This window comes from Numenius arquata, chromosome 7 (genome assembly GCF_964106895.1).
Source record: "Numenius arquata chromosome 7, bNumArq3.hap1.1, whole genome shotgun sequence".
In the NCBI taxonomy this organism is placed as follows: domain Eukaryota; kingdom Metazoa; phylum Chordata; class Aves; order Charadriiformes; family Scolopacidae; genus Numenius; species Numenius arquata.
Genome location: NC_133582.1, coordinates 57,652,846 through 57,665,031, shown reverse-complemented (window position 1 = coordinate 57,665,031; position 12,186 = coordinate 57,652,846). Strand labels below are relative to the sequence as shown.

Here is a 12,186-nt window from a genome sequence, read left to right as displayed (position 1 = left end):
GCGAATTAAGACTATCAATTAGTTGTGGAAACATGCTTGAAAAACACAAAGCAAGCCAGAGCCTCCATAAATAATATTTTTATGGTATCTACCCATATGTTGTGGAACTACAAACATTTCTTAGTCACACACCATCGAGCTGAAGGAATCAGTGACAGAGTAGCAACCGACATGCTTGTGCTTAACTTTTTCAACATTATACTGTTAATTCCAAGAGAATTATGTACAGTAACCTAAGCTTCGACAAAATTAGAGCATCAGGACACAGCCTGGCAAAGCACCGAGTGACTTTTGCAGGAGGGAAGGAAATGGCTTACCCAAGAACTCTGAAGGATTGGGTCATTCTGGAAGTTATATTTCGCCAAACATACTTCAAAACGGCTGGACGCATTTAGCCACCGTACTTGAAACACACAATCTCTATCCAAAAGAAGTGTTTGTTTGGGTGTCATGTCTGGCAAAGCCCTTGTGATATGTTTGCAAATATAAAAACATTAAATCTCTGATATTTCTCATTCTAGCAGACTGCAAACCTGATTGGTGCCTTCTCTGTATGTCCAAATTTCAGTTTGGAACCAGTGAAATAAAGATAGCTTTATAGGGTTTGAATCCTGTTAGATTTCTGTACATATTAAAACAATAAAGATATTTGCCTCATAAAGTTATAGCAATGTATAGTGTAAAAAGCAAAGGGGTCAGAATGACTGGAGAAAAAAAAAATTAAAATGGAAAGCTAAACCAAAGCTACAGGAAAGTTTGGCAGCATATTTCTTCATAATTTAAACCAACCCAAAATATTTGCACACTTGTCTCCAGCTTTCTCTCCTGTGCATATTCACATTGGTTTTTTTTTCATTTATAATTTAAGTTGTTCTATTTACTACTTTTAATAATAATATATTGTTTGATAAAAAGAAATAATACAGACAGAATAATCACTCTTTTTATTGGCACAATAATATAATCCATTAGAAAATAATGTAAAATTAAGTGGCATTAATACAAAAGATAATGCTGTGGATTCAAGACACCTTATGGTCAACTGCTAATGAAGCCTCCTGATTTTACCTGACTTCGCTCCACTGATCCATAACTGTTTCATCTCGCATTGCCTAACAGACCGACATTATCTAACAGTGCTGTTCTATTTGGTGGATCACTGCGGTCCTTAAGCTGTTGTAGGTTAACATCTAATGGAAATCTGATTAAGGTAAAGGGTGGTATTTTTTGTTTTGCTGTAAAAAAAGTGCTCATTCTTCGAGGATAAATGGAAATGGAAAGGATGTACAGGCATATGTTCCTTCAGAAATGGACTTGTGCAAAAAAATAAAGAGAGGGAGGGAGGGAAGGGAGTGAGACCATTAGTGTGTATTGTTATAATGTCCTCAGGAACGCAAAGACTTAACACACAGCTGTGGCTTGAGGTCATTGTGGTACACCCAAAACAAGAATATAGGAAAGAAAAAAAAAAAAGAAGATAAAAAAAAGAGCTTAATACTACTATGTCACTTCTGAGTCAATCAAACCAGTAATTCCGATGTGCAAAGGACGGGCAACGTTCTCAGTTCTCCCTAAGTGCTACATAAGGCGAGTGCGACTCGTGGACTTTTACTAGGTTTTAAAGTCTAGTTCAGAAAATATCAATTCAAAAAGAGCGAACGCGTCTTAGCCCCCATTAGACTGCTGTTTTCTCCTGGCAGAAAATACCATCTGGCATTCTCAGCACAAAGCTTTACAAGGCATCTTTGAGCGGTCAGTGTCGGCGTAGCCGCCCGGGCTTCCATCCACACCGTTTTTACCAGCTCAGTGCACCAGAGCCTGACAAAAAACGCCATCGTATAATTTACCAACACATATGACTGCCGTTCCTTTTTCCTTCACTAAACCAACGGTTGTTTTTTTTTAATTTAGGAGACATCTAGTCACTGTTCCTACCACTCTTTTTACAGTAATAAGCACATTTTAACAAGTAGGTTTTTGCCCATCCACATACCCTACGAGGATGGGGCCTACAGCGTTCTGGTGTTCTGCACCAGCTGAAAGAAAATGAAAGACTTGAAAAGCTACCGAGACCCGTGTGCCTGAGGAGCCTCACTCACCCTGGAAAAACACCCCCTTCCAAAGAAACCTCCATGCACCCTCGGGGTACATTGCATACTTCTAGATTATGCCCTTTTTTTTACTTGGCAGGTAGAAAACCCCACGGTTCGTTCAACTCTCTTCAGAGCTATATTGTCAGTCCACATATGTCCGACAGATTTTTTAGCATCTATTTTTAGAAGGACCAAAGTGGGAAACAGTTTTTTTCCGCTTGGTAAATTTAAGTGACTAATGCCCCCAATTCACCAAAATGTGTAAACATACACTTAACTTCGGGTGTGTTCGTATCAAAAGTAATGCAACTACTTCTGCTGTGAAGTCCTGGCTCCACTCAGTAGTTAGTTTTGACTTCGGGACACCCAGGATTTCATTCATCTCCCAACATACGAAATTAAATGCATACTGGCATCATCGCAGGATCGCAGTCTAAGAATTAAAACTCACAATGGTGGCAGAGGCCACTGAAGTGCATCTAAGGCAGTTTATGTAAGCATTTGTTCAGGCTCGCTTGCTAAAAATAAAAAATAGCTATTAGAGATCTGAGAGAATGCAGAAGGAAGAAGGACTTTTAAAAGCCTGCAGTAATCTGTTTCAGTTTTAGTTTTTCATATCCTATTTGCTATAAAATAATGTTCAATCAACCAATTTCTCTCTAGTCCAAGAAGCAGCTTCATAAAAAAAAAAAAAAAAAAAAAAAAAAAAGAAAAAGAGGGAAAGAAAGAAAGAAAAGAGATTCCTTGGCTTCCAGTTAGGGTTTCATAATCCACTGGATTTTATTGGTTTAGTAAAACTATGCTCTTCCATCATAAATGAAAGATTTGACTCATTCCTTTGAGACTTGTTTCTTCTGCTGTTTGGTCAATTATTTTGTTTCATTTGTTGAAAAGAAAGATAAAAGGAAACATAGGTTCAAGTACAAAATAACTTTTCTTTCAAATGACCGTTAAGTTTTCATGCATGTTCTCTTCTGTTTATGTAATTTAAGGGCCCCTTTTCCCACTACTGCAAGGTTTATTCAGCACAGGTAGTTTTCAATACAAAGTTCAGAATGCTTTTTTTTTTTTCTTTGTAGTGAGAAGAAGCTCCAGTGTTTTCATGCTGCATAATATTGAATGATTACATTCATCGTTAAACGACAAAATATTCAGTAGACAATTTCTAAATGTGATCTCTGGTTTTTCTTTTGAGGTATAATCGCATGCCTATTTAGAAATATGCACAACTTCCAGTCAAGTAACCTACCCCCAAAATTATTTGTAAAATTCACAATTCCATACTGAAAATAAACTGATGTTACGAATAGGACTTATGTTAGTCCAAGATCTCAAAATGAAGGACATCCTCCCTCATCTACAATGAATTTTACATCTTTAATATCATTGATGTTAACAAGTAGAATTTTGACAGCCTAAGTTGTCTATTTATAGTGTTCAGTAGAATACTTCAGAAGCAACTTTTTATGTATGACAGTGAACTCTCTACTACAATATCCCATTATATTAAAGACTTTTTTTTTTCACTTTGTATCACTTAGTGAATGCTAGGATACAGTGATGCAACTCCGCATTACTGATACTACAGATATAGATATATATATATATATAATTAGCAGACATTGAATAACATCAGTGTGATTTAAAATTTTGTCTATGAAAGTATTATTTTAAATGGATATGGTTTAGGTAAACTTATCAAAGGGCACAGATTTTGTAATATATATTAATAAATAACAAGGGCAACAAGCACTGGTAAACTAAGACCGATGGCAGCAGTGGTTTTTCAAACAAGCATTCCTTTGCTGTGTTTGCCGCTGGAAGCATGCGAGACAGCGGATCACAAAAAGCATAAGCATCAGCACGGCTAACTGGCCTATCTCCTCCCAAGCTACATTCGTAGTCAGAACGCACGCCTTAAAATCTGGTACTACCAAAAAGTCAGTGGGAGTTTTGTCATCGATATCTTCCGGGTGAAACTTCCCTTAGCATGTATGTTTATAAGCCCTTTGCTTTAATAGCTTTTTTTTTTTTTAGCAATTCCAAATACTTCAAATGCATACACGACCAGGCTGTGTGCACCCAACACAATTACATCGGGCTATTTTTTCAATTCAAACTTTCATTAAACGCAGTAGGAAAGCCGTTACCCGATCATCAAAGACCCCGGGCACTCACCCCAGAAGTCAAATGCCTTCTTGCCATGCCCACCTATGCGGCCACATGAACTCGGGCAGGTAAAGGGGATGTGACTGCCCTGCCGAGGAGCAGGAGGAAGGCTCTTTCTGCGGGGGTGGCTGCGCCCCGTCTTGCTCCTGCCCTGCCACCAATTAATGCTGGAGAAATGGTGATGCAGATCTGCAAGTCTTTAAAGCCTACTAAAAAAAGCGCAAGCGCGCACACACATACACACACACACACACACACACACACAAAGCTTTTCGTTAAATAAAAGCTTACAGGACTTTACAAATGGAAGGAAAGCCCTGGTACTGCCATGGTATAGGTTGGGGAAACAGACATAAAAGGACAGGGCAGAGGCTCGGGACAGATCATAAGGCTGGGTTCGGTGCCCAGCTGTGCACTGATGTAATGAAGTAGCCCCAAGCACTGTTTATCAAGCTTCTCTAACACCACACCACTTTAGTTAGAAACCTTATTAGCGACATATGCAAGTATTTATATTTAAAAAATATGACTTTCCTTTTGCATCCTTTCAAGTTGCATTCTTAAATGTATTAGAACAAGGACACGGGATAACACAGCAAAAATAAGGATTGAACCCAACCCCACCATAACTACTTTTTACTGATGGATTTAAACTTTCCTCCTTCCAGCAGATGAAACCAGATTTATTTTGCCTCCCTTCCGGAGACTGAAAAAAACTGCTTGGTAGAATACATTTTGCTACTGAAAGAAACGTGCTACAGTGACCATTCATAGTGCCGTGTAACGTTGTATTTGCTGAAAGCAATAATCCAGTGAGCAGCATCAGGCTATTAGCAGACAGCAGCAAAGATAATGTTGTCACCTTCCCTTAAATTTCAAGACACAGAACTCAATCCTGCTCTTGAGGACTTCAAAGATACAGCATATCCAGTCACCACATCACTAAAGAACGAGTATTTCCAAACAGCAAACTATATGCAGATTAACAGGCTCGATTAAAAAGCGCTTGTTCAATAATTAGCGTATCTAAAAAGGGCAACAAGTCTGACAAAAAAAAAAAAAAATAATAATCCAGAATCTGATTACTTACTGTGTAAAATACTAGAGAAGTTTTGCTAGATGTTAGGACAAATTTTATCCTAGGATGTTAAAGCCAATGAAATTAAAATTCAGTTTATATATATAATGCTGAATTGGCAATGCTCGAACAATCGGGCAATCCTAATATTTTATCAATTAGTATCTACAAGAATTATAAAGCATTTTTATTTCCCTACCACGCAACAATAGTTTAAAAATTCTGACAGGTAACTGCAACCATGATTTTTTGAAAAGTTTTAGTCAAATTTTCTCCAGACATGGCTAGAATGTTTGAATCTTTAATCCCCATGTGTCCATATATCCTTCTGCATTTGGTTCTAGCACCACACTTCTTACTCATCCAGACCCCTCGGTGGCTTTGTTTTGAAGACTGAGATCCTTCACAGGGCTTAATACCAAATAATAAAAGAATAACATGCAATTACGTTTACATTTCTGTGCCAAAGATTTAAAACAGAGTAACAGAAATAAGCTCCAAGGGCTTAAAAAACCTTGAGCGCTTCAGGAGTTCCATTAGAGTCAATAGACCTTCACACAAAAACATTTGTGCTCCAGTGAATGTCTGGATTGGGACCCTGACGTTTCTAAAATGGGGGGGAGTGGGGGGGTGGGAGGGGAAGTGTAGATCCTGCTGAATGATACATATAAACAGACAGAAATACATAATTAGAGACCATACTTATTTCTGCCCACACAAAATTACTCTTTGGGTATGGGCAAAGAATTCTGAGAATGTATCAGTAAAAAAGTGTTTAAAAATTTTACAGTCCTAGAAAAGTTCCTGATTATTATTTCCTGAGAGCAAAAGTGAATGTATTGCAAAAATTCATCTATTAAACAATCCAGCAAGTAGCCCACTAGGTAGCCCAACATTTGCTAAGCAAACAGCCTGAAAAGTTTTCTCCTAAAATTATTACTATTCTTCATCAGATTTTGAACTTGTTTCATTTATGAATTCTACAGAGGTGTTTTTTTGTTGTTGTTGGGGTTTTTTTAATGGTAAGGGATGCTTTGATACTGGATACCAAACAAATTAACTCTTACCCGAAAAACTATGCTTTATTATGTATTTTTTCTTGCTTCCGTTTACAACCACGCTGAAAAGCACAGACATATTGATGAATCAGTTACACAGTTCTTTTTGACTACAAGTGCGCAGCTCATTTTTCTTACTGATGTGTTTCAGAAACCAATGAGAAGTCCTCAAAACCCATGATTCCACAGTATTTATAATCATTTATCAAAATTACCTGCTTTTTAGAGACTATTTCAAACAAGCACATATGATTTATGATATTTAGATGTGCTTAAAATAAATTCCCTGGAGATGTAACTTTTTACTGCTTGCACATAGAGAATAGGTAGGCTATAAGAGATGTTAAAACACTGGAAAAAAGAGTATTGTTTTCTTTTCGGCTGATTTGTCAATGAACAAAAACCAGCAGAACAGCTATTGAAACACTGGATTCCTGAAACGTTTTTGTATGTTTAACAGCAGTGTTTCTATATGGTCCTATCGTAAATACAGTCAAAAATATGAATAATTGTTATTACCTGCTAGCCTTTCCTTGGAAATCTGTGCCTCAGAAAAACATTTATCCATGTCAAACTTTAGAAAAAAAATTAAAAATAAATAAATAAAAATAAAAAGGTTTCTTAAGCCGGGGGGTGTGTGTGTGTGTTTAATTACATTAGTCTTTAACCGGAATCAAATTTTCTTTTAACATATATTTATCTATTGCAATTAAATGTCTGAATAGCTGTAGTGCTTAGAACTCCTTCAACAGTACTCAGCCTCCCTCTAATCTTTTCAGCATAGTCCAGATTCTATTTTTTTTTTTTCCATAGCATTTTAGCCTTCCTTAAGGCTACCAGATTCACTTTCTTTTTGTATTTCTCAGTCAGCCTGGATTACACTTTCTATACAGGCATTAATACGCTTTTCTCCCAACTGAAGTTTTAAGAAAACTTGGACCTAAGTAAGCCAACCTAGACAATCGCATTTGATGTGTTCTGTATCGTCTGAGAATCAAAACCTACTCTATAAAAAACAGAAATAAAATGGCCTCGAAAGTCACAGGCAAGTAATGAGAAGGGGAGGCATCAGAAAAATCCAAAATATTCCATACAGAACAACTTGTACCACAAAGCAACAAAGCGCTCCAAGAATATGTTTTTTATCCACTCAGCATGGTTTTCATCCGCACCTCATTAGCACGCAGATAATTCTGACCATTAGTGCGCTTTAAAATAAGCGAATTTATTTGCAACCTATCCTCAAGTTTAGTATCGTCTTTTTTTTTTTTTTCACTCCTGCATCCTTGACATACGCAGAGCCGAGTTACAAAGGCAAGGATGCAGATGGCCATTGCTCACTGCAGAACGTTAACATCTAAAGATGTGTGTGCATCGCTCCTCGACCCGCCTGCGAGTTTGCTGACCCACTTCTGGGCCTACGCAGGTCGAAAGGAATGTTCCGAAGATAATGACAGAGCGGCTACAAAACCTGGAGACACTGACAGCTGCAGCATGCAGGAGGCGATGACTAAACAAGCAGTATTTCCCAGTCCTTTACAACAAGAACAGTCGAACAATTTCACCCTGTTCTGTGGCAGCCTATTCAGTATCTTCAAAGGGAACTTCCCAAACTGCTTAAAACCTGGGTTAGGGCAAGAGAAAACTGTAAGTCAGTTTGTAAAACTACCACAAAAGCACATCTCACCTTGCTTTCTCAATCCCAAACAAAAGTATAACAGAGCATAGTGCAAAATATTTCTAGCCTCCCATTCGCGTGAATTCCAGGGGAAAAGAGCAAGCACAGGGGCAAACATACAGTCCATCATCCAAAATTTTGCTCATCTTCTCGATTTTTGTTTATAATTCAAAAAGTTACACTCCCGTCATCATAACAAATAAGGAAAATGGGGTATCTCTGCTGGTAAATTTTCAGAATATCTATATGGCTGAGCAACAGTTACTAGTTTGGGAGATGATACAAGGAATGTTCATGTTTTCCTTTCCTTTAAACTATCTATAAACTCAGCTTTATGAATTAACCTTCCTGATCTTAAACATTCAGGAATGAAAGGAAAGTAGTGCAAGAAAGGGGTAGCCTAAGGTTAATTCAGCTCTGAAATGCAGAACAGATTCAGTGCTCAAGAAAACACTGAACATTCTGTGGCTTTAAGTGATCTGCTTAAGGAGAGGAAATGTATCTGTAAATAAGCAAGAGCATTAATAATTGTCTCAGAATGCTGGCACTGAAACTTAAACAGTCTCTCTTCACTTCTTAGTTATTTACTATTAGGATTTTATACAAATGCCTATTGAAGTAGTTCCAAGTGTGATGAATATGTCTCCAAAAGTGGGGAAGGCGTGGATGAAATTCTTTCAAGTATGGTAATTTTTTTTTAAAAAAAAAAAAAAACCAAAACAAAAAACAGATTAATGAGAAATAAAGGGGATGAATTTCAATCGAAGGAGGGGCAATTACGGAAGACAAATATAGAAACGCAGTGGCTTAAAAGAAGGTCTTGCTGCCATACATTAGAAGGGCATTAAATATCTAGCACCAGAGTTCAGGATTAATAAAGGGGTGGGGTTAAATGTTCAGTCCAAAACTCAGGCTTTTGCTGAAGAAAACCCAAAGATACAGCAGCTACTCAGTCGTCGCCAAAAGATGCCTATTTTCAGTTTGAGAGATTCACAATTGTGCGAACAGACATAATATTTTCTCTTAGGGGAAGGGAGGAGGAAATAGTTACCTGCCTTGATCTTCAGAATGCCTGAGAAAGTGAGGTTCGGAGGGAGTGCGGCGCAGGGCGAGCGTGACCATGGCTAAAGGCTCGAACCCTTGTCCACTGAATCCAGTGGAAGGCTCCCGTCACTGCAGGGTAAGCTTTGTGACATTCCCCACTGGCTTTTTCTTTTTCTTTTGCATTGCAAAATGAAATAAACAGAAAGCGATACAGATACTTCCCTGACAGTGAAAGGGACCCATTTCCTTTTTTCCCCCCAGCTGTAAATAGACTGACAAATACAGTCAATCCTTACACCGACAGGCATCCAACTTATTTTCCCAGGAGTAATGGGAATCCAAATGTTAGTATTGCTCATACACCTCACGGAACCAGAGAATTCCTTGTATTTCATAAGATGTAATGAGGATGCAACAAGAGATTTCGCCACCAGTGTTTTAACTAAATACGGCTTTTAAGTCTTGGAAGAGTTTTTAGCCCGTACATCAGCTACGTAAAATGAAATTCATTTCAACCCATCCTGAATCACTCTAAACGTTTCTTAATGTAACGAGCAATGAAGACAACGATGGTATCCTTGAGGGTTATTTTTAAAAGTAGCTTCTGTCGCTTACCACTTTACCAAACTCACAACGTTTCGAGTGAAAGAGATCGCGGTTTCAGCTGTGAACTTCATAACTATCTGGAAAAGCCTTTCACTTTCTCTTCCTCGATAGCAAACAACTCGCTACGCCTGCTCTGGAGTTTTCAAACAGTTGAGCCCTCTCTTTTTCAAGTGCCTCCTGCCTGTCCCAGTATATTTTTGATGACCCCCCCGGTTTACGTGCGCTCTAACGGAAGTGCCATCGGTCGCGTTGCCTTCGCCGAGTGGCTTTTGTCAGAGCGGGACTTTGACAGGCTTTGCCTTTTTAAAAAGCAGAGATTATGTCAAGGTCCTTTTGCAGGCTCAGCGATGCCAAATCATCGCCCTGGAATGACTGCGGGTCTACATGTTTGTACGCTCGTCTTTAAGTAAGAATTGCAGTGATTTTAAAAGTCAGACAGCTCCTTCCTTCCCTCCGCCCCCGCCACCAGCAAACTGAAGCGAAGCAGCTTTCTAAAACTCCCATTCACCCGTTTGCTCTACAGACTCCAAATTTCGCCCCTTCCACGCTGAGGGTTTGATGCAGGCGCACCCAGAACCTCCAGGGCAGCGAGGCATCAGCTCCTCTCCCCAGTCCCCATTTCCAAGGCAGCGTTTCCAAGCGTTGTGCAATGGCCTCGGAGCCGGAGTCAGCTCCGCGGCGAAGGGGCGGAGGGGAAGGAGCGCGCTATATTCCGAATTTTGAAGCAGAGGTGGCGTATCGGGCAGGGGGGAGGGGGACGCGGGACCAGATGCTAAAATCCTCACCAAAACTTCAAGCGTTTCCCTCCCCGACTGTAAGAAACTCTCTCCCCCCCTCCACCATCCCCAACCTTGATTTCATGCTCTATCACGTGCTGGATTTTTCCTTTTTAATTTTTCCACCGCCACCCCCCTACCCCCTCCCCGTCACCCCAATAAAGCTGGCTTTAACGATGGAGAACCCGAGAGCGCGTTGGAGGGAAGGAGCGACCCGGCAGCCCGGTGTCAGCGGGCGGCGAGAGCGCAAGCGGCGGCCGGGGCCGGGGCCAGCCCAGCCGCGGCAGGGGGGGGGGACCCGGGGCCCGGCAGCGCAGCTCCCCCCCGGCACCCTGCGCCCGGGGGTCCCGCCCCGCAGGGGGAAAGCGTGAGCCGTTTACCTGAGCTGTCGCTTTTCCTTTTGCCGGACCTCTTCTCTGTTTCCACCGGGGACAGAGCCTGCCTGCCATAGTCCCCTGGCGCACACGCTGCCCCCGTGGGGGTGTTGGTGCCCAGGCTGGAAGAGTTTGAACACAGGACGGGGGGGCTGCTGCCCAGCTCCGGGGGTCCTCCTGAGTCGGGCTGAAGGCAGAGGCTGTGCCTGGCCGCGGCGGGAGGAGACGACATCTGAGGAATGTGCCAGTTCGTCTGCAAAGCCTGGTGCTGCTGTTGCTGGTGGTGGTGGTGGTGGTGATGGTGATGGTGGTGGTGCCCCCTATGATGCTGGCTGGCAAACATGCCCTCCTCATTGGGGTATCCCGCTATTATGCAAGAGGAAGAAGAAGAAGACAGATCAGGGTAGGACATGTGGTCAGATCTTCCATGCAGGGCAAGAGAAGACTGGGAGAAAGGGTGCAAGCTCTGCGCAGTGGCATGGGGGCTGCGCAGGCAGCCAAAGAGTGTGTGATCCATGGCATGCAAGTCTCAGGTTCCAGGCAGGAGAGTTTAGGAAAGATCCAACTTCACCACCCTTTGGTCAACTTTCACTGTAAATAGATCGGGGTTGGGATTTTTTTGTTTTTCCAAAACGGCAACGACAGACTTTGCAGCAGGCAGCTGAGCTCAGATAATCCAGGTCTTTAGCCCTAGTGGCCAGTCTCCGCTGCATAAACACCCGGACCTAGATGAGCCTTGTCTCAGAGCTGCTCAGATGTCAAGAAGTGGGAGAGGTTGAAGCCAACAGAAGGTGGTCCCGGAGAACTGCTTGAAGGGGGAAACAGCTCCGAGAGGTTATAAATACAGTAGTGTGTAATGTGAGCTGGGGGCTGGCTTAGCAACACAGCACTGACCACATGCGAACTCCCTCCAAAACGCCGTCCCCGCGCCGAGCCGCTCCGTCAGCGGGCGGCAGCGCTGCGCGCCCGCGCCCCGGGCTCCCGCGGCAGCGGCGGGGGGGGGGGTGGAATAGGGGGGGGGGGGGGGGGGGGCCGGCTCGGCGGGGGCTCAGCCCGCCTCCCCCTGCCCCCGGGCGGGCCGCGGGGAGCACGCCTCTTCTCCCCCCCCCCCCCCCGTCTCCACTCCCCCGCCGCCGCGGAGCCCAGAGGGGCTGCCCCCGGGGCCGGCGGGGGTGGGCGGAGGAGGAGGGAGGGCGGCGGTGCCCCCCGCGGGGCCATCACCGCCCCGTCGGGGCTGCCGGGGCCGCTCGGGGTGCCACCGCCCGCGCTCCCCCCCCCCCCCCCCGGGAAGCGCAATAAAGACGTGAAGA

The 12,186-nt window shown here is 42.5% G+C and overlaps 1 protein-coding gene across 1 annotated transcript in view; it reads right to left on the bottom strand.

Annotated features, from left to right (window-relative positions):
* MEOX2 (mesenchyme homeobox 2) overlaps window positions 1–11,861 on the bottom strand; it is a 52,518-nt gene extending 40,657 nt beyond the window's left edge. The window contains exon 1 of the mRNA XM_074150454.1: window positions 10,883–11,861. Within this exon, the coding sequence (XP_074006555.1) occupies window positions 10,883–11,393 (511 nt within the window). The 5' untranslated portion in view covers window positions 11,394–11,861. The remainder of the gene's footprint in view (window positions 1–10,882) is intronic.
* Between the last annotated feature and the right edge of the window lie 325 nt (window positions 11,862–12,186).